Source organism: Polyodon spathula, chromosome 12, assembly GCF_017654505.1.
Source record: "Polyodon spathula isolate WHYD16114869_AA chromosome 12, ASM1765450v1, whole genome shotgun sequence".
Classification (NCBI taxonomy): Eukaryota; Metazoa; Chordata; class Actinopteri; order Acipenseriformes; family Polyodontidae; genus Polyodon; species Polyodon spathula.
The window spans coordinates 19,807,175-19,833,582 of NC_054545.1; the positions used below are offsets into that span (position 1 = coordinate 19,807,175).

General features: G+C 42.6%; 1 protein-coding gene across 2 annotated transcripts in view; it reads right to left on the reverse strand.

Moving 5' to 3' along the window:
* The window catches only part of slc8a3 (solute carrier family 8 member 3), a 145,654-nt gene that overhangs the window by 6,701 nt on the left and 112,545 nt on the right, over positions 1 to 26,408 (reverse strand). For both annotated transcript variants that reach the window (XM_041266490.1, XM_041266491.1), the window contains 3 exons: positions 24,334 to 24,351; positions 15,394 to 15,518; positions 2,706 to 2,805 (listed from right to left, as the gene is read on the reverse strand). In XM_041266490.1, coding sequence (XP_041122424.1) covers positions 2,706 to 2,805; positions 15,394 to 15,518; positions 24,334 to 24,351 — 243 coding nt within the window. The remainder of the gene's footprint in view (positions 1 to 2,705; positions 2,806 to 15,393; positions 15,519 to 24,333; positions 24,352 to 26,408) is intronic.

Below are 26,408 nucleotides of genomic sequence, written 5' to 3' on the forward strand. Positions count from 1 at the left end.
GCCTGGGTTTATTGTATTCAGGTGGCTGGGGTTGATTAGTTAATTAGAGTAATTAACAATCAATCAGCACCCAGCCACCTGACATAAAAGGAGGCCTCTGCTTCCCATTGTTGTTTTTGGTTTTGTGAATTCTCATCCAGTGAAGGCATCGCCCAGCCTGGAAACCTTTATTTTTGTAAGTTTTATTTTGTATTAAACCGGCGCCAACAGGCGTCTTCATCATTTAATTTCATCCGTCCTGTGTTTTGTGTATTTCATTACTTTTCCTGGCTCTGACGCCACCCACTTCGGCCGTCTCTGTGACAAGGGGACTTAATTTTTGTCCCAAACGATACTAGGCCCAATTCTGTTTTGTTTGTAAATGCTACCCACACTGCCTCAACAGAGTAGGACTGTACGATAAAGGGACACTGCAGCTGCCATTCTCAGCTCTAACTGAGGAGTTTAAGAGCACCAAGGTTCGATTGGAAATGACATTGGTAGAGTCACATGACGAACGTGTGAGGGAGGCAGCACCTATGTGGAAAACTGGAAGAAAGTGGGCGGCAAAGGAAGCTGTGGAAGATGCAAAGGCTGCCATTCGTATCAGTGATATTATGGGGCAAGTACAGCATGGAAGAGGAGGCCTTGGTCTTGGGTCAGCTCCTGCTTCACAAAGCAGCCCCAGCTCAACGGAGAAAGCTGGTTGTCAATAAGGTGCAAAAGCAGGAGAGGATGAGGTGCATAAAGGCAGTTTCCCAGGCCAGACGGGGAGGATGGATGAGATAGGAGAGTGTGGAACAACGCAAGATCGCCTGGCGAGATCTATGGACAATGGAAAAGAGCAGGATCAGTTTCCTCATCAGGTCAACATATGGTGGTCTCCCATCACCACATAACCTTAATCTATGGGCAGGAGAGGATCTGTGGTGTCCTTTGTGTTCGTCACCAGCTACATGTAAGGTGGGTCTTAGCAAAGGACAGTTTACTTGGCGTCATGACCAGGTGCTACGATGTTTGGCCTTTGGAAGACAAGTGCAGCATAACGAATAGGTTGCCACCAATTCCAGCAATATATAACACACGAAGAACAACATTCCTCCATCCAGGGGAGCAACCACTAAAAAAAGGTATTAAAACCAAAACTCGTCTAGGACAACTGGAAACTGCTAGAGACTTAAAATGCTGGCAGATATTGGACAACGGCTTCTTTTACCACCTAAGATTGCCACCACCAGCCTTCTACCTGACATTTTCTTGTGGTCTGGATCAGCACGCCTTGTTCATCTGATAGAGTAAACAGTGCCATTGAAGGATGCAGTGGATGAGGCATATGAGAGGAAGAAACTTCGACACGCTCAACTAGCTGCCAAAGCGGAACAGTGAGGATGGAGAGTCCGGGTTTTCCTAGTAGAGGTGGGTTGTCGAAGATTTGTGGCACACACTACAACCCGGTTTCTCAGAGAGGTCAGATTCAGTGGCCAAGAGTTGCATCGCACAGTGAAGAACTAATCTGAAGCAGCAGAAAGGAGCAGCAACTGGCTGTGGTTGAGACGGAAAGATTCTGGGTGGGGATCTCAGGCACAATAGAAAGAAAGAAACGCTGATGTATGGGTAAGTAAGCTGGGCTGAGCTGAGTGGGGGATGGAGGGGGCTGATGTTGGGACACCAGAATCACTTTCGAGCTCCATTGAGGTGTCGTGGGCTAGTCAACAAAACACAGAGGATGGAAGGTGCCCACTTAGAGACCCCAGAGATGTACCCTATTTAGCTCAATCCAGAAGGTTGTCATGATGATGCGCTGGTGAAACGCAATGTGGTTGATCCCCAGAGCCAGCATCTTAGCCGCTGTGTGTGCTAATGCACCAGGGTGGCAAAATGGGCTGATCCCTGGAGCTGGATTACACTTAAGCCACCAACACCAGGCAGAAGAAAGGAAACGCAGATGAATCACATTAGTTTACAGTAAAAGAAGCTATGTCTTAGTTGGTGCTTATCTTGGCGAGAGCTGTCCAATATCAACACGTTTTAACACCTACTCTCATGTAATGGAAATCATGTAGGAAATATAAACCCATATTTAAAAATAAATTGATACTTATTTACATCATTTCAGTTGTACAGTTTTGTATGTATATGATATACCTGTATATAAACAAATTTATTTTCAAATATTTGTTTATTTAATTTTTTTTTTACCATTTTCTGAGGTTGTGCGTTACGTAATATGTCTGTATATAAATACATTTCTGTTCAAATGTCCATTTATTTACAATGTTTCGGTTGTGTAGATGCTTCATATGGCATTTCTGAATAAAGCTACAACTTATATTCAATTGTCTATCCTTTCATTACAATATTTACTGTAAGTAAAATAACCTTTTAAACAAAGCAGAGCAGTACTCTTGTGCACAGTATGTATAGAGGAGGTGTGCACACATAAGCCGCACTAATATGTTTGCATATATCTGGAGACACATAGATTCTGAGATATAGAGGGGTGTCTGTCTGTCCGTTCATCCGTCCATCTGTCTGTCACATGTTTACATATATCTGGAGTATCGCTTATCAGATTAAGAAGTGTCAGAATTGGTGGGGTACATTGTGGGAGAGTTTTAAGTGTTAAATGCAGTTTTCTGATAAATTTGGTAGATTGAAGGGATGGTGGTTTAACGGGGGTCTTAGTGAGGGAGCAACATTAATCAAATCAAAAAGCACCCAAGTACCTGCACTGACTGTGATGGCCTCCATGAACTGGTCCCTCCAGGAGTGAGTGCCCACCACAAGGGCCAGGTTAGTCTTCTTAATCAGCTTGTCAACAGTGCTCTGCAAGGAAGAGACAGGCAACAGAATGGGCACAGAGCTAAACCAGTAAACCCCTTCCTAAGAATCTTCAATAGCAATGCAGAATGGGCACAAAGCTAAACCAACAGGTCCCTTAAAATATTCAATAGCAATGCAAAATGGGCACAAAGCTAAACCAACAGGTCCCTTAGGATCTTCAATAGCAATGCAGAATGGGCACAAAGCTAAACCAACAGGTCCTTTAGGATCTTCAATAACAATGCAGAATCATTTATATATCCAGAGGTTAAAAACAATGTCGTCCTGAAACGGTTAATGTTCACTGGACACCACAAGTAATGGAATTGAGAGAATCACAGAATACAGCTGTGTACCAACTATAAAGACCGTTTGTCAAAGCATGTGTGAGGCGAGAGTGTATTAAATGGAATGTCCAGACAGTAATTTATGTGTACAGAAATAAAATAATTTATTTTTATTTTCTATACACAACAAAAGGATTAAATAACAAACGAAAAACAAAATGGTGTGAGGGAAGGAGTGCAGGGGTGGAATCCAAAACAAACTGTGATGACTCGTCTTTAATTTGTCTTCGTGGTGACCATACATAAACAAAAAAAAGACAAAAGAAATGTTAGTGTTTCAAAAATCCCGCTGCACAAAACCAGACTCTCCCTCCACCCGTTACTCCTCCTACTTTACTTTCGGACCAAACTGACACGTGTCCTTCTCCTTCACTTGACTCCAGTGGCTGGAAGTTACATACTCGTACTTCCGCCCCTCACCAAGGTGCCGCCCCTCAAAAGATGACTTTTGCCATGGTCACGAGATCTTGGTAAGGGAAGTCCCGAGTTGGTTTGATGCCACCTACTGTCGGGAGGCTGAATCACAGACCGAAACCCCTTTGACTCATCACAGCATGTGTTCTGTATCATTGATATGGCCAGATGTTAAAGCAATCCGGCAGTGAGAGGGGAGAGGGTACATTTTTACTAGACACAACACAGCTAATGGAACTTCAATAGCAATTTCTTACTTAACTCACATTAGGCCAATAACTAAAAGTGTGTAGTCTCTATGCTGCTGTATTTTCAATTGTAGTTCCTATGTCAGATGGTAGTTGAGATACAAGTCCTGGACACTGCAAAAAAACAGGCAGGAAAGGGTACATTTTCCTTGTGCAACACCACGATTGAATTTGACCTAGAGAATCACAGAATACAGCTGTGTACCGACTATGAAGGAACGGAGTCAGAGCGTTAAGGTCTTTATCATCTGGAAACCAAAAGGCCACATGACCCCAATATAGTGGTGATCTCAGGTCAAAGTGTAGGGAGAATATGTGTTTAAATACCCAATAAAGATAATTAAGGAATATGTGTAATGGCTTTACTTCAGTTAGCACTCTCAGTTACAAAGTTCTCTCAGACAAGCTCAAGATCATATACATTGACGCTTATCTCTTGCATTATTTTTAACAAAAGTTAGTAAAATTAATATGGTACAAAAACAGAAAAGAAAAATAGTATCAATATATGAGAAGTCAGTATAATAATCTCAACAAGCAATAATATTCATGTAGTATCTCAGCTTCAGTGTAAACATCAATTACATACATTCATTGCTAACATACATTCATTGTCTATAATGTGTCTTTCTATAAGAACTATAATGTGTCTTTCTATAGTATACCCAAGCACCCGCAAGGACATGACTTGCAGAACAACCAATCTAGCGAGACACAGTAGGCAATCTCCACGATCCAAATGGACAGCCTCAGTTTTGACAGGGTTTGACCTTGGTTCTTAGCTCTAAAGCATACAAACAGTTGCTCATATTGCCGCCAACTTTTTGTCCTGTCAATGTAATGCCCTGACCGAACAAAGAGTATGGAGCTGACGCTCCTCGTCTGACTGGAATGGTGGAGATGAAAAGCCTCCAATTCCACCAACTGATTGATACAGAAGGTCGACAGGCATTTGGGCACAAAGGCCAGATTCATAGGGAGCATGATCTTAGCTCTAAAAAAACAAACAAGCTTTTGCCACTGAAAATGCCTGCATCTCATTCACACGGCTAGCAGAGGTGATGGCAAGTAATAACGCTGTCTTCAGAGACAGGTATTTCAGCTCTGTAGAATGCAGAGGTTCAAAGGGTGGCTTTGTGAGTGCACACAACACCACATTTAACCACCACTGAGGAACTTTGTTCTTCAAAGGAGGCCGAAGCCTCCTTGCCCCTTTCAGAAACTGGCTAGCCAGAAAGTGAGCCCCTGGGGACACCAAGTCAGTTTTAACATAGCAAGCCGAGACGGCTGCCAAGTAAACTTTCAGAGTCGAGTGGGACTTACCCTCAGGTCCTGCAAAGCTGCAGAATGACTGGAATGGGGCAAGTCGTGGGATCAACCAGAGGTGCCAAACACCAACTTTGGAACACGCCCCACTTGTTTCCATACTGAGAGCGCGTTGAAGCAGCTTTCGCATTCTGGAGTGTCGATACGACTCAGACGAGCCTAACTGGCTGAACCAGAGCTGTTCAGGCGCCAGACCCAGAGCTATAGGCTCGATGGGTTGGGGTGTCACAGCGTCTCTTGCACCTGGCTGAGCAGGTCGCGGCATGTGGGTAATTGCCAAGGCTAGTGGTGCAAGAGTTGCACCAGCGTGGAGAACCATGTTCTCCTGGGACAGTACGGGGCTACTAAAATCACCCTGGCTCGTTCCTGCCTGATTTTTTCCAAGTACATCTGAAGCAATGCTACGGGTGGAAAGGCATAAAGGAGAGTCCTCTGCCACTCGTGCAAGGCCATCGACTCCCAGCAAACCTCCATTCCCTTGAATGAAGAACCAGAGGGGACAATGAGCGGATTCCAGGGAAGCAAAGAGGTGGATCCCCACTCTCCCGAACCTATCCCAAATCAGGCTCATCACCTCAGGGTTTTCTCCTCTTGGCAGATGTATTGCTCTCAGGGACAGCAGATGCTTGTGAGCCCATAATAAGATTTGTGGACTGCCTGATGGAGATGGGGCGAGGGTAGGCTGCCCTGGTGGTTGATGTAAGCCACCACGGTCCTGTTGTCCATCCTGACCATGTGTCTCCCCTGCACTTCATGGAAGAAACTCTGCAAAACCAGAAAAACTGCCAGCAGCTCCAGGACGTTTATGTGTCGCCCCACCCAAGGGAGCTGCCACAAACCATGCGCTACTCGTCCATTCCACACATTCCTGCCTGAGCCGAAGGTGATGACCATCCATGGTGATCACCTCTCGTCTGGTGATACTGCCTAATGCCATACCCAGACACAGGTAAGCAGGCTGGTTCCATCACAAGAGGGCCTCTATGCAGTGTCGGGACACCGACAGGCAAAGATATGGTTGCAAGAGGGGATGATTCACCCTGTGATTGAACCACGCTTGGAGAGGGCACATGCAGAGAAGACCCAATGGAAGGGTCTTGAATGCTGTTGCCATTAAGCCCGAATCCTCTGGAAGGTGACGAACTCCTGTGACCCACTGGGCTGAAACAGCCTCTGGATTCTGACTCTGTCCTTGAGTTCAAGCAGATTCCCAGGTAGATGATAATTTGGGACGGAACCAGCTGGTTTTTTGACAAGTTCACCTTCAGGCCGAGCCTGTCGAGGTAACAGGTCACCAGTTCCGTGTGCGCTACTGTCTGTGCTGGAGACTCAGCACATATGAGCCAGAGAGGGGCCAGGATAGCCTCTGTGTACTTCGAGAAGGTGCGAGGGGCTAGAGAAAGGCCACAGAACTCATAAGCATTCCCTTGAAAGGAGAACTGCAGATATTTCCTGTGGCCGGGTCTTACTGGGATATGGAAGTAGGCGTCTTTCAGGTCCACTGTAGTGAACCAGTCACCCAGCTGTTTCATTGTCAGTATCCTGAAAAGAACAGATTTTAGTTGTCTGAGGTTGAAAATGGGCCATAGGCCATCCCTTTTTGTCATCTCTTTTCGGCACCAAGAAGTGCCTGGAATAAAACCCTGACTTCAGGTCGGAGGGGTCTATTACCTGAATAGCCATTCTTTGTAACAGGGTCTTCACCTCTTGGAACACCAGGGCATCTTAACCACTACCGAAAAGGGGGGAGGGCCGTATTTGAACTGGAGTGAGTAGCCGAGCTCTACTGTGGTGAGCACCCACATGTCCTAATGTCACTCTAAACCCTGAACCTGTGGCAGCAAACCCCTAGGGCTGCTGCTGAGTTGCTGGTGGTTTCACCATTGCTTTTTGTGTATAAAGCGGTCAGCGGTATTGGCAGCGGTGCCCCGTGTCTGGCCGTACCTATGGCAATCGAGCAGCTATCAGTGCTGTGAGGCCTCAGCCAAGAGAATGTCCATTGTATTTGGCCAGCTACAGCAGATGGTTAGCGACCAGGTTCAGCTCCTCTAGAGTCTGCTGGGAGGGCCTATGATTCACTGACAAGCTCTTCTGACAGAGAAAGAAACTTGGTTATAAATCTCCCTCCCGACCTGTGAGGGCGCTGTGTAAAGGGAACAGAGTGCCCCGGACTGGATGGTCTGACAATTCATTTCAGGGAAAGGTGGAAGTCAGCTATCTTGAAAGGGGGCGGAGCTACGGTACACCAAGTCTTTGCCCCAGAAGGGAGGCGATGTGGCAATCTCAGAATGGAGGAGAAACAGTTGCACTCACTAACCAATGAGGCATGACTGACGTTACAAAAGGGGATGTGACTAAGTGATCTGTTCCTATGTTATAGCTGCGAGTGAACCACTAGAAGGAGAACCAAAATGTACTGTCAGTGTTTAGTGCGTGTTTGCTTTGTCGTGTCTAATTATACTTGTTGTTCTACAGCCAACACGTACTAGGAGCTGTCGTGTAAGGCCAGCACCAACCTGAACAACACTTCTGTATACTAATAAACTGCATTTCACCACTTGCACGTTAGCAGTCACTCTGGACTTGTGATCGTGTGTGTGTGTGTTTGTGTGTGTTTATAGTGTGTTTATTATTTCTGGACTGTAACCCACTGTTTAGAACAATGCAATACATATTGCTGTGTATTGCCTGGGATTATTATTTACGATCGCAATGACCACGGATTACAAATAAAGATCTGTTTGGACCGTGAACTTTGTTGTTTGTCTTCTGTTACGTATCACATCACCTCTACACCTGAACACTGCAAAGCAGTTTGCCACAGCTCTGCACAAGCGTCGACTGATAAGCCATCAGGATGCTCGTGTAGTTACCCAGCCGGGTTGCTAGAGTTTCTGCCGCATAGGCCTTTTTTAACATCGGCCCCCTGACCTTGCACTGTTTGTTAGGGCACGATACACCTTTGGAAAGGACAGCCAGATGTGTGCCTTGTTCAAGGCTATAGATGCTGTGACAGGAAGAAAGTGGCCAAGCCCCAACTACTCAGTGTCCTGGACCCAATATAACAGGTCAGCAGCCATGGGGATAGCCGGGGCCATTGCTGGTGTCCCCAAGTTGATTGGATTTCATGCAGAAATTCCAGGTGGACAGGGGGCATCGAGGTCCTTCTAGAGGGAGCTGAGGGCCTGACAAAAATGGAGCGCTTTGGCTTGAACTCCTCAGGCCACGGCACTTCCAGTGCTAAACACAGTGCCTGTCCAGGAACGCTGGCTTGCAAGCAAGTCTGAGCCCAAACTGCTGTGACTGCTTAAGTAGTAAGCCACGCGCACAGCACCTGGAATAAAAAAACAAAAAATACACAAATACAGCGAGTTTCAACCACAATATATATTTAAACATAGTTTAAATTCACAATATGCATCTAAAAAACAAGACTAATAAAACTCCAGCTGAAGCTCAGGTGGAAAACAGAAAATAAATAATATTATTTATACTGTGTACTGATCTTCAGAGTGCAAGAGCAGATAAGAACGCAGCTACCACTGGCCAGAAGGCCGCAAAAACAGTCAAAAAACACAATTACATTATTTAAACAATTTTTTTGCTTCAGCGTTTATCCCAAGGGGAAAATCAAGCAGAAACAAAATAAGACAGGCTTATCTGACTGCTTCTGGTCAAAGATAGCGAATATTTCACTCTATCAAATGCTGAGTTACCCTCTGTGTAGCTGAAGGCTGAAACAGAAAATGGCACTTAGCACCATCCTGCACTCAGTTTTGTCTCCTGTGGGGGGACGGTTGACAGACGTGCTGACGTCGCGGGCGTAACATGCAGCTTTTTAGGGTTCAGTTGAATCGGGCATAATAGCTTTACCCATTGTGTAATGAAATACATTTCATACTTGAAAAAGAACCTGAATGCCTGTGCAACGTGTCTCTCGTCTCTGTGTCTCTCATCTCTGTGTCTCTCATCTCTCAACGGATACTCACACAGTAACAGTACACCCCTGTTACACTATTAGTAACACATTTTTGGTTTTAAGAAATATGAAAGTAGTAGAAGTAAGCAGAGAATTTGAAAGAATATTTTTCTTGATAAGGATTGCTATTGCTAAGCAGTGGCGGCTCGTCATAAGAGGCTACGGAAGCCCGGAACAGACAGATGAGGCAATTCATCACAGCAGAACACAATAGCTTGTGCCGAGTGAAGCGAGGCAGAATTTTTTTTTTTAGGCCAGTGGCTGCTAACCTCTAGAAAATAAAAAGTTCTTAGGCTCTGGCAAGCCAATTAACTCCATTAACCCTTTATTCAGCGCTGTCAGGCATGTCAGGTCCAATTTATTTTACACGTGCTGTTTAAAATAATTTTTTTCGGCACAGCAAAAGGACATCAGTACTGCATCTCCAGCCCCACCCCTTGTTGACTGTATTTTTCACATACCTCTTTATAGACATGTATACTGATAAATCCTCTCATGATCACTTGTTTTATCACCAAAAACTCCTCAATAATGCGATCAAAGTTATTATTTTATTACTATAACATCTCCAAAAGCTCTGCAAATGTCAGTGACATTCTCTGAGCGCTGGATGCAGAAGCAGCTGCCTCCTTTGTTTGTGTCCCTGTTATCTCTATGGTGCAGGGGCTATATGTATTGCTCAGATACACCCCCCCCCCACCACCACCACCACCTTTTTTCAGCTTCATTCAGCTCCTATCAGTCTCAACCAGCCATTGAAATGTTTTCTCTGCTTTTTCCGGAGAAAAAATGACTAGAGACCTGTGCTTTAGGTTTTTTTGATGATGTATGTCGGACATGGTCCGACATCGGACTGGAAAGGGAAAATCTTAATGTCGGACCAGGTTTCTATTTCCCTATACAGTACGTAGTATATTTTTTATAATGTTGTAGATTTTTATATTCATACGCCATTTTTCTTGCTTTCAGTTGAGGAAAAAATAAAAAATAAAAAATAAGAATAAAGGTTGTCCAAAGCCTAAATTGGACCTTCTTCAGCAGGGAGGACCAAAACAAAGTCTTTTTAATTGCTCATTGTACGAAAAAATGAAACGACTGACTACGAGTATTAAAACCAACTCTTCATCTTCCCTGTGGATTCTGTAGGCTAGTGATTTAAGAAATCTTCCACAGGTTCTAAAAATATATTTTCACAAATTACATCAATCCAGATTCATCAATCAAGTAAGTCCACAATGTTTTTGTTATATTTTGTTGTTGCCTTATGTGCTGCGTATACTATATTACCATATTACATTTCTTATTAAATTACGAAGTACCTTTTGAAACAAACTTTTGGTCAATGATTCTTTAATGATTTTTGACCATTCTTCAACGCAAAATTGTTCCAGGTCATTCGAATTCTGAGGAATTATCTTGTGCACACTCTTCTTCAACTCAAACCAGACCGGGACTTTGACTAGGCCATTCCAGAACCTTGATTTCAATCTTCTTTAACCATTCTGAAGTAGATTTTGATGTGTGTGTTGGATCATTGTTGTGTTGGATATATGCATATTTTAGTAGTGGTGGACTACACAAGCTATCCAGAGGCAGTACCATTGAGATCCACCACCAATCGCACTTGAGTTACATCAGATAATGTCGAAAGAAATTCTAACTGATCAAGGAACTAACTTTATATCTAAATGTCTGAATGAAGTGTATACATTTTTAATAATCCAGTCCATTAGGTCGTCTGTTTATCATCTGCAGACGGACAGACAGTAGCCTCTAAAGTCCAGGCTTTAGTGGAGGCAGTGATCCTGAAAATCAGGTCTCAGGTGAGATCACCACTGGGGTTAGCGGGCTGTTACTGCCACTTCATCCCTGAGTATTCCACTACAATTAACCCCCTAGGTGATCTCACCTAGAAGAAAGCACCAAATTTAGTGAAGTAGACAGGAAGGTGTCAGAGGGCCTTTGATATGATTAAGAGGAAACTATGCCTAATTACACCAGATTTCAGCAAAGAGTTCATTCTTCAGACTGATGCCTCTGATCTGGTCTGGGGCTGTCCTGCATCAAGAAGTTCACGGAGTAGAACATCCCAAATGTCTCCCAGGGAAAGGAGCTACTCCATCATTGAGAACGAGTCTTTGGGCTTCGAATGGCATACAATTACCTGTTTCAACGTTCCTTCCTTCTTGTGTGGACCACACCCCTTTAAAGTGGTAAGCTAGAAAAATCTACCTGTCCTTCTTAAAAATCTACTTGCCCCCTCCCCATCGCACACACAAAAAAGTAGAATATAACTTGTACGATTTTGGTTTTATTTAACAGTGAACACAATCAATCAATTAGTGAATAACAGGGGTGGATCAAGCCTTGAAGCTTGACTGGTTCACTAAATTCTTCAAGATACAGAAATGGTTCCCTGTGACCCCACCTCACCTCAACAAACGTATAACATACTTTAAGGAAAATTTCCTTTCAGTGCAGTTTGGAACACATTTGCTAGTAAATTTAAGTAACATACTAACAGTACATCTATAATAAGCAACAGTTGGGAGTTATTCAAATATAAAAATAGCTTGCCTGTTTTTTTCCACTGTCTCTATACCCTGAATCCAACTTCTGATGTACAGGTGTTTTAGTTTGTTGCATCACAGATACAAAATCATTGCCAACTATTACTGCTGCTTTGTGGAATTCTGATTTTTCTTGATGTTCTTTCAGTTCTGTAACTGCTGAACCCCAGATTTTTAAAAGACTTTTGTATAACCTGCCAGGTTTCTTTTTTCTACCAAAATGCATGCAATATTTACAGTAGGCGCCATCAAAATCTGCAAAGACAAAACATGTGCTTTCTTTTGTTTATTTCTGTTATATACTTATTTTTTCAAACAGTGTACATACAACATTTTACAGCTATTGTTCCTCATCTAACCTCTTGTCCCGTGATGGCTAACTGGAACACTGCTGCAGCAGCGTGATCCTGGCTTCATACCCTGATGGCTTTTTTTTGTTTGTTTTTTGGGAAGACAACATTCTTTCTCTGCATTACTCTAACTGAAAAATAAATACATCAATCAATTAACACATAAACACACTGTCATGAGATTTACAGTCTCTAGTTTAAAAATAAAATATTGGACAGATAAGATGATATATAAGCATTTAATTTCTATCACTATGAACATGTTTTAATAGTTTCACAAATTGATGGATTGTGCATGTCCAACAAATAGCTATTATTGGTTCTGTTCGAATCTAATAAAAAAAAAAATGTATATTTTTTAATATAACGTTTAAATCTAAATAAATATGTAAATATGGTAAATAGCAGACTAGGTTAGCAACACTAAACACAATAATAACAATAACAATACTAATACTAATACTACTACTACTACTACTACTACTAATAATATATAATAATAATAATAATAATAATAATAATAATAATAATAATAATAATAATAAATAATAATAATAAAATTACATTTTTTGACAGGGAAAGTTTGCCTTGAAATGCTTCTAAACAGTAAACTTCATGTTTTTTTTAAAACATCCCGACAAGTACTGTACACGCTTGACCACAAAGTAGACTCAGAAATAATTTTATAAATTACACAACACGATTTTTTCTAATCCGCTAATACCTTAGTGACTGTGGTGTCTTTTTGTTGTTGTAACCTTACTCGATTGCTGCGTTTCAATGTCAGATTCATGCATTATGAAAGTAGCATCACTTATTTGCTAATTTACAACAAGAAAAAAAAAAAATCCTGCCATTTCTGAGTTTCTTTGTAACCAATAAAAGATCAGCTTTTCCCACAGCTAGCCAATCAGAAGTGATAGGGGTGGGAGGTAAACACTTTTTTAAATGTTTGTGTGTAGGTGCTAGACCTCTGCAGTTCAGTTTTCAGAATCTTGCGTGGCTCTCTAGAAATATACTGGAGTGTCTCTCTAGCAACAGAACGAACACAGGAAAAATTAATATATAAAAAGGACTAGTCCGACGGAAAAGTATAATGGCAAAACTTGTTGTCCCTCACACAAATTATGTTGTCCTGGACACTGGGCAATACGAATTGCACAACCCTGCAGTGGTATCTGGCGCTGCAACCCTTTAACTTCCAGGTAAAGCATCACGCAGGTGAAGAGTACCGTGAAGAGCACCAAACTGCTGACTCAGCTACCCCTAACTCCCATCTGGGGAGTTAGAGGTAGCCAAGTGTTCCTTCCGCAGAGGGGTGGGATATGTGATGAAGAGAAAAGGAATCTGAGCTGCAAGTCTACTTCACAACCAGGAAGGGCATTAAGTAAGGTTGGTGGTACGTTTTCACAGAGATGAGCCGTCTCAATGGTAGAACGGAACCGGAAGTCAGCCATCTTGGAGAAAGAGCATAGTTGTAAATGCTAAACAAATCTATTGTGTTCAGCTGTGTTGAACACAGTGATTGAACAGGGTGGCACCCAGCTGATCACAGGGAGGAGTTTGGCAGTACAAAGGGGATGCCGCTATGCGAGTACGGTCCCTTACGCTGAAAATACTAATGCACAGGAGCTTTGTTTTTTGTTTTTTGTATTTGTGTTACAGAGGAAATGCAGCCACAGAGCTAGCATAAACCTGCAGCACCACTACCTCTGCACAAGCAGGACAGCAGCACCACTCCCAGAACCTGCAGCACCACTACCTCTGCACGAGCATGACAGCAGCACCACTACCACTGCACGAGCACAAGAGCAGCACCACTACCTCTGCATGAGCACAAGAGCAGCACCACTCCCAGAACCTGCAGCACCACTACCTCTGCATGAGCATGACAGCAGCACTGCTACCTCTGCACGAGCATGACAGCAGCACCACTCCCAGAACCTGCAGCACCACTACCTCTGCACGAGCATGACAGCAGCACCACTACCTCTGCATGAGCACAAGAGCAGCACCACTCCCAGAACCTGCAGCACCACTACCTCTGCACGAGCACAAGAGCAGCACCACTCCCAGAACCTGCAGCACCACTACCACTGCATGAGCACAAGAGCAGCACCACTACCTCTGCACGAGCACAAGAGCAGCACCACTCCCAGAACCTGCAGCACCACTATTTCTGCACGAGCATGACAGCAGCACCACACCCAGAACCTGCAGCACCACTACCACTGCATGAGCACAAGAGCAGCACCACTACCTCTGCACAAGCACAAGAGCAGCACCACTCCCAGAACCTGCAGCACCACTACCTCTGCACGAGCATGACAGCAGCACCACTCTCAGAACCTGCAGCACCACTACCACTGCACGAGCACGACAGCAGCACCACTCCCAGAACCTGCAACACCACTACCACTGCACAAGCACAAGAGCAGCACCACTACCTCTGCACGAGCACAAGAGCAGCACCACTCCCAGAACCTGCAGCACCACTACCTCTGCACGAGCAAGACAGCAGCACCACTACCACTGCACGAGCAAGACAGCAGCACTACTCCCAGAACCTGCAGCACCACTACCACTGCACGAGCACAAGAGCAGCACCACTACCACTGCACGAGCACGACAGCAGCACCGCTACCTCTGCACGAGCATGACAGCAGCACCGCTACCTCTGCACGAGCACAAGAGCAGCACCACTACCTCTGCATGAGCATGACAGCAGCACCACTACCTCTGCACGAGCATGACAGCAGCAACACTCCCAGAGCACTTTCCCGTGCACGGGTGGAATAAACAAGGAGACTTTATTAGTTGTTGATATTTTTATTTGGGTATTGAAAAGCTGCCATTTTATAATGCTTGCTGTATTAAGTGTCTTGTTATTGTTGTTCAGTATGGGTAATGCTTGTTGTATTAAGTGTCTTGTTATTGATGCTCAGTATATGGGTAATGCTTGCTGTATTAAGTGTCTTGTTATTGTTGTTCAGTATGGGTAATGCTTGCTGTATTAAGTGTCTTGTTATTGTTGTTCAGTATGGGTAATGCTTGCTGTATGAAGTGTCTTGTTATTGTTGTTCAGTATGGGTAATGCTTGCTGTATGAAGTGTCTTGTTATTGATGCTCAGTATATGGGTAATGCTTGCTGTATGAAGTGTCTTGTTATTGTTGTTCAGTATGGGTAATGCTTGCTGTATGAAGTGTCTTGTTATTGTTGTTCAGTATGGGTAATTCTTGCTGTATTAACTGTCTTGTTATTGTTATTCAGTATGGGTAATGCTCAAGAAAGCCCCATTGGACAGCCCTGGTCTGTGAGAAAGTATTAAATAGCGGATCAGAAGGAGGGTCACTCACCTTGAACTCGTAGGACTCCTCAATGATCACCTCAAGCTTCGAGTGCTGCCCCAGCACTGGCTTCCCCATCTCCGCAACCCGCTTCGCTGCCTCTTCCTCCACCGACAGCTTGCTGTCCACAGCCTCTGAGAGGAGAGAGACGGACACAGTGGGGTTAGGGAGAGGAACTCCAACATCTTACTTTGAGAAAAGAAATTAAGAGCACTTGCACATCTGCAGCAAAAAATAGATTTAATGAGATCTTAATTTATACCGAACTACCAGAAACGGATAGTGTTCCTTTGTGTTTTCTTTGATTTTAATTAAAGCATGTATTCATTCTTTTATCACAGAATAACGTGTTTCTTTTTTGGCCTAGTTATCACTATAAATGATACACTGCCTTTTTTTTCACCTAGTTAATTAAATAACTGAAGTCTTTATTACTGGATATCATAAAACATTTTTCAGGGTCATTCTCAAATACACCACAAGGGGGCGGTGACTATCACAGTCAGTACAATTTCGTGTCTATTTGGGGTGGGTTCACACATTATTTTTTATATATGTCTGCTCATATATTTGCAATAAATATTTTGTAGAAAGTTGTGAAATGAATTTTACAGCCTGAAAAAAGAAAAAAGGACCATGTTCTTATATTAAGAATAATAATGATATTTCTTCAAGTCCAATATTTCCTATGTTATGATATTTGTAATGGCTTTGTTGCAGATGTTAGTTGTGGCACACACAGTACTTTAACCTAGAAGAGGTACTACAAATTTATTTCCATCTTTTCAAGGTCTCACCTTCTTATGTAAAAGAAATCCGTTGGTTGTCCCTTGTAGACATTTCAATGCTACACTTCCCTTTGCATTTCAGAGGTGGCAGTTGACATTGAAAAATGTGTCAGTCACTGGAAGAGCAACGCCTGCTTACAGGAAAGGCAATCCAATGGTTTTCCCTTTACAAGAAGCAACCAACTTAATTTCAGTATCAACAGCTTTCCTTCATGAGAGGAAGTGCAGCATTCAAAAGGCCATCTACAATTGTATTGTTCACACAAAGTTATGAAAAAATACCATTAAAATCAAATCTATATTTAACAGAATGTGTGCACCTCTCATAGATTTCCAGTGATTGGATTACATATCAGGTGAGATTCAGTGGAATTCTTTTGTTAGCTCTGTGTTTTTTCAGATCCCCTGATTCAGAATCCTGGCACTTTAATAATCTCCCTTTGCTAGTCTTGCTCCTGAGATCGCCTACCTGTTTTCAGAGCAGCACGGACACAGAGCACATACTGGCAAATAACAAACACGCATAATACATGGCAGCCATATTAATGAAGATGGGCAGAACAAAAGGATGTACAAAATGAAATCATGTTCTCACCCACATCTGATTTATGGTATTTGGTTTCCAATTCACATTTGGTTAGTTTATATCTTTGTACCTTGTAATGAATGACCCCTGATGTCTGGTTAGGCACACTGTATGTGTGCATAAAGACAGTGGCTACATTCCCTAGAGGGGGGGGGGGGGGGGGGGGGGGGTATCCCCTTTGGCAAAACTGTAGCGTGTCTGCCAAGGGTCAGCAGTTCAAATCCAGACCGCAGAGGACATAAAAATAATAAATAAAAAGCAATCTCAGCACATTCACCTCCCTCTCTTACCTTCACGCTCACATTCATCAGGATGTTGTGACAAACGGAAACAAAACAACTACTGGAACTGGAAACTAAATAAAGTGCATTGAAATGGTTCTCAATCAAACACCATGTGTTTCCCTTTGAGATTTCTTTCTTTAGGGGTACAGCCCTTCAAGTCACAGGTTTGAAGTTACTGAGGGATTTTTGACAGGGTGTTTAATATCAGGTTCATAAACACTGCTACTCAGAGAGGTTCAATACCTTGGTACATGAATCTGCAACTACCTGCTACTGTTTAAAGCACTGACTCACAAGGCATTGAAACTCAACAGGACATGTACATGCAGTTATGGCTTCAGTGAATGATTACATTCTCCTGTGCCATGTCTACCACTTAATCATTCACTACAGTATCTCCAAGCCCTTCGCACTGCAACTTCATCAACAAAAAAAACAAAACAAAACAAAAAAAAATACAAATTAAACCCTGTTTACATCACTAGGGGGCAGTGTTTGCGGTTACTGGTGTACCAAATGAAGACGTGTTTCACAGTTCTTTGAGGCCAGAGTTGCTTTCAACTTTTTTTATCACCAGGGTGTGTCGATTGAAACAGAAAGTGATATACAAAGCAAATCTAAAGACTATATCAGATAACTGTGCTGTTACCAAGCTGCTCTTTCACTACGCTGCGGGAGGATCAGGATTGCTGATGCCCACTCTGCCAATTAAATATTTGATTCAATAATTGCCTTTTACCAGAAGAGCTGTTTTGCCCCTGGAGACCAATTCCTTGCAGAAAAGCCTGTCACTTCTTACATGAGCTCTTTGTTTCTGATAGCTAAGCCATGAAGTAGCAATGTATTAAATATTTAGAGAGCTATTAAACTTCAGGACAAATGACTTAGTTAAATAAACAGTCCCCTGGCAGCACTGAAGAACTTTTCCATAAAGTCTGGATCCCCTGCCAGCCTTATTGTGTCAGAACTCAATTCTTCCATTGACTTTTGTTATTGTCTGTAAATGAAAGCATTGTGAAATGGGGTTTAGTGCAAAGCATACATTGATTGTAGCTGACCATTCATCATCAGCAAGCTAACTTATTCTATCAACTCACCACTCTATGTAAAGAAGTGTCTCCAGCCCTCTCATCTAGCGCCACTCATACCCATCTGTTTCCTCTAGTCATAGTTTCTGTGATGTGCTTACAGTATGGGCCAGAATTAACTCCCCCCCACCCCCTCTTAAGTTGTTGTACGCTTCAGTTTATGTATGATATTTAAACAACCAGGCCCCAGGACCAGGCCTGTTAAATGTGCTCTGTTAAAGTGATGGCAACCAACCAACTAATTCCATAAATATGACATGCTGAGCACTTCCATTTCTGAAACAGATATAACATGTGTTTCTTGTGAAAGAAAGACATGTTACAGTAAACTCGAATTTGTATTTGAACACATGCTACATGGTACTAGCTAAATAAATCTGGTACATTTCTGTTACTGTTGCACCTTGGTCACCTGGAGGGTGACATTCTCTCCACCCATTCAATAGCTTCTTTCCTGGCTTTAACCAACTAGCTGCTCCCCTGCTGACTGACATGCTTTCACCCAGTAATACATTTTGACCCACACTGCTGAGGTGACCCAGTTATTGCAACAGTGTAATGAAGATCCTGGAAAAGAGGCGCAGAACTTTCATGTTTTAAATGAATACCCTATGCAACTAACGGAAGTGCAAAATGTGTGGAACTTTTTTGCTAGCTGCCATTCCTTTAACAAGAGCACAGGCCCTGAGTTATTACACTGGTTGGTCATCATTCTTTCAAAACCACATGATTCAGACCCACATGGTGAATGAACGTGCATGGCATGGAATTATTCCATTAGGAACTTCAAATATGCAAGCCACTGAGAGGAGGTCAGCCTACGGTTAACCAGGCAGCAGGACCAGTCCCGGGAGAGGAGAAAACAGAAATTGTTCCTCTGAACCTCCATGGCTTAATTACACCATCAGTTAATTAATGAAGTCCTGTGGGGACTGTTTCAGTTACATATTACAGAAGGTGAGACGTGAGAGGTCTGAACTAAAAGAAGAAGAGAAAAAAATTAAACCTCAGATTCCAGAGCTTAAAGAAGAGTCAAAAATCACGCCACTGACATGACAGAGGCATCAATAACCAGCAATGAGGGAGTCCCATTACACTGCAGACACGACCCATTACACTGCAGACATGACCCGTTACACTGCAGACACGACCCCTTACACTGCAGACACGACCCGTTACACTGCAGACACGACCCGCTACACTGCAGACACGACCCACTACACTGCAGACACGACCCACTACACTGCAGACACGACCCACACTGCAGACACGACCCATTACACTGCAGACACGACTCATTACACTGCAGACACGACCCGACCCGTTACACTGCAGACACGACCCATTACACTGCAGACACGACCCATTACACTGCAGACACGACCCCTTACACTGCAGACACGACCCGTTACACTGCAGACACGACTCATTACACTGCAGACACGACCCATTACACTGCAGACACGACCCGTTACACTGCAGACACGACCCATTACACTGCAGACACGACCCATTACACTGCAGACACGACCCGTTACACTGCAGACACGACCCACTAGCAGACACGACCCACACTTACACTGCAGACACGACCCATTACACTGCAGACACGACCCACTTACACTGCAGACACGACCCACTTACACTGCTGCAGACACGACCCACTTACACTGCAGACACGACCCACTACACTGCAGACACGACCCATTACACTGCAGACACGACCCGTTACACTGCAGACACGACCCGTTACACTGCAGACACGACCCATTACACTGCAGACACGACCCGTTACACTGCAGACACGACCCGTTACACTGCAGACACGACCCATTACACTGCAGACACGACCCGTTACACTGCAGACACGACCCGTTACACTGCAGACACGACTCATTACACTGCAGACACGACCTGTTACACTGCATAAACGTGCCATTATATTTGTATTTAAAACATGCAATCTGGTATTACGCTTTCAGATAGTGTAGCACTGCCTTGGTCATTTCCCCTGCTATAGCACGTCTTCATCTGAGACCGATGAGCGCAAAACAGGTCAAGTTTATAGAAGTATTTGGTCACTTATCAAGTATTTTTATGATTGCTTTGACTCATTTTTCAATACAGTGACCCAATGTGCACAACTCTTAACACAAAATGACAAACTGAGTGGTAAAATGCAACCGTGTAGACACATTTTTCCATGCTAACATACACCATGCAGAACTGTAAATCACTTCTTCCAATCACAAAGTTGCCCTGTCAACCATTAGGACGTCAAATGCTAACACTTATCTGGTAACTATTTGATCACCTGGTAACAATTGGGAGTCTGTAGCAGGGTGGTAGGAAAGCCCTGATGTTTAATGCATTTTGTTTATTTTTAGAACAGGGTCTCCCCCCTCCACCCCTGTGTTATTTATGTATTATGATTTATTGTATTTGTTTATTTTGTTTATTTATATAAATGTTGGCGAACGCTGTGTGTTTTGTTTTGAAAATGTGTGTTATTGTTTCTGTCTATGTTTTGTTTAAAAACCTTGTGGTAGTGTGTTGCTGACAGCTAGAGCTTTGTTAAACTAGCCGGCAGTCACACAATTAATAAACTCATGCAGAATGTGGCCGAGGGGTAATGACAGAATTGATAGTTTAAACCCCTCGGCCATAGTAAATAAAAGCCTGCAGCTCCCTGCATTCAGGAGCCAAACGGTCAACGGTTGCATCAGTTATCCGGACATTTCACGATGAAAATAGGTATGTGTGTAGCATTCAAATTTTAGTCTTTACAGTAATTACTCAGTGTTACTCATTGTATATATTTGGTGCTGATGTCAAAGTTTTGTCTTGCAGAACGGAAAGAAGACCTTCCTCTGGTGGGCGAGGGCGCATCCTTACTGCTCAGCTGGAGATGGCCATTGTGGACATTGTGTAGGCACAAAATGATATACGCCTCTGGGACATACAGCAAAACATCTTAGGAAATAATGAAATATTCCAAGGGGTTGAGACCATAAACATTTATATGTATTTTGAAAAGGCACCAAATATCTATGAAGCAGATATATTTGGTTTCTTTCCAAAGAAATGAGGATGAGTCAAAGCATTTCACTTGAACATATTCACGTTGTGTATACAGTAATGTTGCAAGTATTCTAGTGGTGGTATGAACACAGTGGTGCTTAGTGGTACATCATTTTGCATCATTGTGCATATTCTTTTCTCAGTGGCCATTGTTCTACAGTACAATGGATAAGCTCTAAACATTGCTCTGTGATTGTAATATGGCAGAATCTGCTGTAAATCACATGCATTATTCTTGTTTTTTAGAGAATGATGGAACTGGATGCAGGGGTCAATCATCACAAATTCATCTATATGGATGAGGCAGGCTTCAACCCGGACAAACGACGATGATGGGGTTGGAATATCATTGGACCACGAGCCACTGTCAATGTGCCTGGACAGCGTGGTGGAAATATAACCATGTGTGCAGCAATTTCTGACAATGGTGTTGTGGCTAAAGACCCAGTCATTGGGCCATATAATTCTGCTCAACTTCTCCATTGTCTGGATGTGCTTCATAATCGCCTCGTACAACCACATGCAGCAACTACATTTGTCATAGTTTGGGATAATGTGAATTTCCATCATACAGTGGTTGTGCGAGAGTGGTTTGCAGCACTTCCAAAATTCCAAACCACGTTCTTGCCACCATACTCCCCATTTCCGAGCCCCATTGAGGAGTTATTTTCTGCCTGGAGGTGGAGGTCTATGAGCATAACCCTTATCAGCAGGTCACACTCATCCAAGCCATTGATGAGACATGTAAGGATACAACAGCACAACAGTGCCAGGCTTGGATAAGCCATTCCTAAAGATACTTTCCTCGGTGCCTTACTAATGAAAACGTAAACTGTGAAGTTGATGAAAATCTTTGGCCAAATGCAGAACAGAGAATAGATCATTGCTGTCAATATCAGTGAATGCATGTTACAGTATATCTAATATTCTATAGTTACTGTAAGTAGATTTTGTTCATTTGTAATTTTGATTATTTTATGTATTATACTTTGTAAAACAAAATGTCAGCATACTTTACTTTAGCTTTCTATTACTGTAGTTTTTTTTTTCTCTTTTTTTCCAACAGCAGTATTTGTGATTGTTATGTAACTCATTTATGTTATTTTGTTTCAAAGATTAAAAAGAAAATGTTCAAACAAAGTTTCTGATGTTTTGGACACATTACTTGCTTTTGGTGTCCTTATTGCTGCATGGATGACTCCACAGTATTAATTTTGCAATATATATAGGATTTTGATCAGTAGTTTGGGTATTGGTCATCTTTGGACTGCTACAAGATATTTGATGCAATTGTACAGAATATCACTGAATGCTTATTGTACACTATTTAGAATATGTTTTATTCTGTAGGTTTCTATCATTGTGCTCATTGTAATGTTGATCATTTGAATATGAGCAAATTATACTTTTAGACTTTGTTTAGATTTGAATTATTTTGTGTTTGACAACATTATTTGCTAATGGGTGTTTTATTTAGCAATGCTTCAATGATTAAACTTCAGTGATCAAAGCATCTGATGTTTTGGTGCTGTGGTTTGCTTTTGAATGATGTATTTATCTAATTTGACACAGTAGTATTCATTTTGCACTCTGCATGGGATCTTGACCCCAAAATGAGCAGTTCTGCATCTTGTGTTAAGAGTTATGCACATTGGAACACTGGATTGAAAAATGAGTCAAAGTAAACAACTGTAACACAACAGATTTCTGGAATCTGGTTGTTTAAACATTAGACATAACCTGGAGAATTAGGGGCCATGAAGTTAACCCTTTACTTGAAGCACAGCACAAAATCCCTGACAGGGAAGCCTAATAATGTAATAGGATTTTGTTTTGTATTAACACAGATTGAATACTCAGTTCAGTATACAGACTTCCAGTCTCCTAAAAGATTTCATACTTAAAACATAATTGAATTCTGCGTATTTTTCATTAATTTGAGTATAAGAACTATAAAGGAAGGCATCCGTCAGTCTGTTTGTATCTAAGTTACTTACTGATATTATTACAGACATACTTGTTTTGACAGTTACAAACCCCATAGATGCAACAGAGAGTGAGGGGTGGGATGATTTATATGGCTCTCTATGTCCTTGAGTTGGAGTCTGATAAGAGTTTTATTCAAACCATCCTTCAGATGGCTGCTCCCCCAAAGAATGCCTGAAAGGATACCCGTGCCCCTAGCTGCTCTGGTGGTCTAATGTATGAGACAGGAGCCCAGGGGATACCTGTGCCCCTGGCTGCTCTGGTGGTCTAGTGTATGAGACAGGAGCCCAGGGGATACCCGTGCCCCTGGCTGTTGTGGGAATCTAGTATGTGAGACAGGAGCCCAGGGGATACCTGTGCCCCTGGCTGTTGTTGGAGTCTAGTATGTGAGACAGGAGCCCAGGGGATACCCGTGCCCCTGGCTGCTCTTGTGGTCTAGTGTATGAGACAGGAGCCCAGGGGATACCCGTGCCCCTGACTGCTTTTGTGGTCTAGTGTATGAGACAGGAGCCCAGGGGATACCCGTGCCCCTGGCTGCTCTTGTGGTCTAGTGTATGAGACAGGAGCCCAGGGGATACCCGTGCCCCTGGCTGCTCTTGTGGTCTAGTGTATGAGACAGGAGCCCAGGGGATACCAGTGCACCTGGCTGCTCTTGTGGTCTAATGTATGAGACAGGAGCCCAGGGGGTTCCTACCCTTCCAAGGGTTAAACACAGTCAGCAGCTGAGATACAAAAACATTAGAATCCAGATTTGCTGGCTCTAAGCCCCTCAGCATTAACTATTACTATTATTATTTTTTAAATTATTATTATTCATCTGGCTTTTATCGTTTTTATCCAAAGTAACTTACAGAGACTAGGTGGGGAACTGTGCATCACAACTACTGCTACAGAGTCACTTACAATAGGACTTCACTTTTACGTCTCATACCAAGGACAAAGCACAAGGAAGTTAAATGATTTGGGTCGCACAATCCCCTGGTAACACCACCTTTATTTAACCACTGGACCACCAAGCCTCCAGCACCTCAACTAATGCTATTACAGAAGCTGGCTATTTTAAAAAGATGAAAATCTGTCTACGGTCAGGCCCCAGCATTATTGTAGAGTCACAGATATAAGATAAAACCACTTACCTTGTGCCAAGAGAAGAGCTGAGAGAGAGACCAACAGACAGAGAGACAGAGAGAGAGAGAGAGAGAGAGAGAGAGTCAGTCACATGTCCAATTCAAGCCATGAGATGAAGCCACACGTAAATTAGCATGATAGTTTCCATGTTTTTTCCATGCTTATACCAGGGTTTGTCTATGTGTTTCCTTACAACGCTTTACTACGCTTTGCTATGCTTTTACCATGTTATACTGCAGTAAGCTTTTCTAAGGGATGGTACAGCGCCACATGGGCATCAGTTAGCCACAGAACAAGACTATGTGCTTTAAAAGTGTAAATAAATTAAAGAAACAAATAAAGTACAAAAATATTTTTGAAAATCTGTTGAAATGTGATTAAAGCTATAAAACATGATTTAGTTCCTTCACTTTTAGTTAGTCCCCAAGTAAGAAGAAATCTGTTTGGTTATGTTATTGTCACCAACATGACTGGTTAAAATGAACAAATGAAAGGCTGTATGTGTGTTCGTAAGTATGTTGCACTTTCAAGTTCTACTTATATCCAGTAAACTGGTGAAACTTCATTGAGTAATCTGGGGATGTAAGAACATGCTTGTGTAGGAGGACGGAGCCTGGGTATGAGCTGGCAACCTAGCACACCACAAGAAAGCATCTTAAATACAATCCACAATGCTTTTAACCTCATCTCATCTCACGACAAGGGACAGAATCTGTACCGGCAGTGCACCACAGAGCACTGCCCACTATACCTGCCTGCCTGTCTTTAACTGTAGCATTCTTCCACATAGCTCATTGTGATGAAGGCACTGAGCTTAGAGATGGACCTGTCTGTCCATCCATCAGTTTATCATTACATGTTTTTCAGGAGACAAAGGTCATAGTCATCTACTTACAGCAGAATATATTTAGAATTGTATTTATTGTTCTTTTTAAAATTAACAACATTCTAAACTGCCATGATACATTTGCATTTCCTGAATCTATTTCTAGATGCATTAGCCTCCTCTGTGACTCTTGCAGCTTGACGTTTTAAAGATCAGAAGTTTCTCCTCTACATTCCCTGACCCCTGGCCACCTGCCACATACATGTTTTCTACTTTTGATTTTCAGGTTTGCAGCTGCGTTGATCAACAGCCAACCCCCTCCCACCTCCTCTCAGCTCCTACAGAGGGGAGCAAGAGGGCTGTGCTGGTTATCACCACGGGAAAATGTCTCTGCAAAGCTAGGCACACACTGTATCATTTATGTGTAAGCCTAAAAGCACTAAAAAACAAAAAATAAATAAGTACTTGGCCCTTAATACTATTGCTACAATACCATATGAAACTCTAAATTCTGCCAAAAATGTAATAAAGCGTATAAGTAATATATTATTAAGGGACAGGATTTTTGGCGTGCTTTACTAACGTAGTCCTTAAGACACAACAATACAGTATGTTTTCATAGAGGATGAATATAGGCCCCTTGGCGTTCTGTTCAACTTGTTTCTCCTGTAAAATGACACTATCTTTGTGGCTGGTGTTTTCTGACATATTCACGATTGTTGCTGTGAATGTTCTTGAACTATAGATTACCAGGGAGACTACGCCCCTGCCATTAACCCATCCAACACCAAACCAATTTTCCATTTGCTACAGCGTTTTACTTGCAATCAATCAATCTTTATTTTATATAGAGCCTTTCATGATATATCGCCTCAAAGCAACAGTTCAGTTAAGAGACTCTACTGCGTCGGGAGCCAGGTAACAAGACCATACTGTTTGTGTTCCACCTTGTAACAACTATAAAAATGGTAGTGAAAGAATATTTTAATACCTGTTTAGATTTTTTAAAGAACAGGAAAACCCCACGTCTATCAAAGCACTTAGGTTTTCCCTAATAAGCACGCACAAGGAGTCCCACCTTGCCTTCTCCATGATAAAAGGCGTAAGAGAAGATTAGACAGATTGTTACGGGCATATTAGGAAAGGGCAGCAGAAAGCATCGTTCAAAACTTCAAAAAACGGATACTGTATGAGCCGAGTTTCTACAAAGTTGCAGGTGCACAGGCGTCTGTTTAGATTAATGTAGAACAAATATGT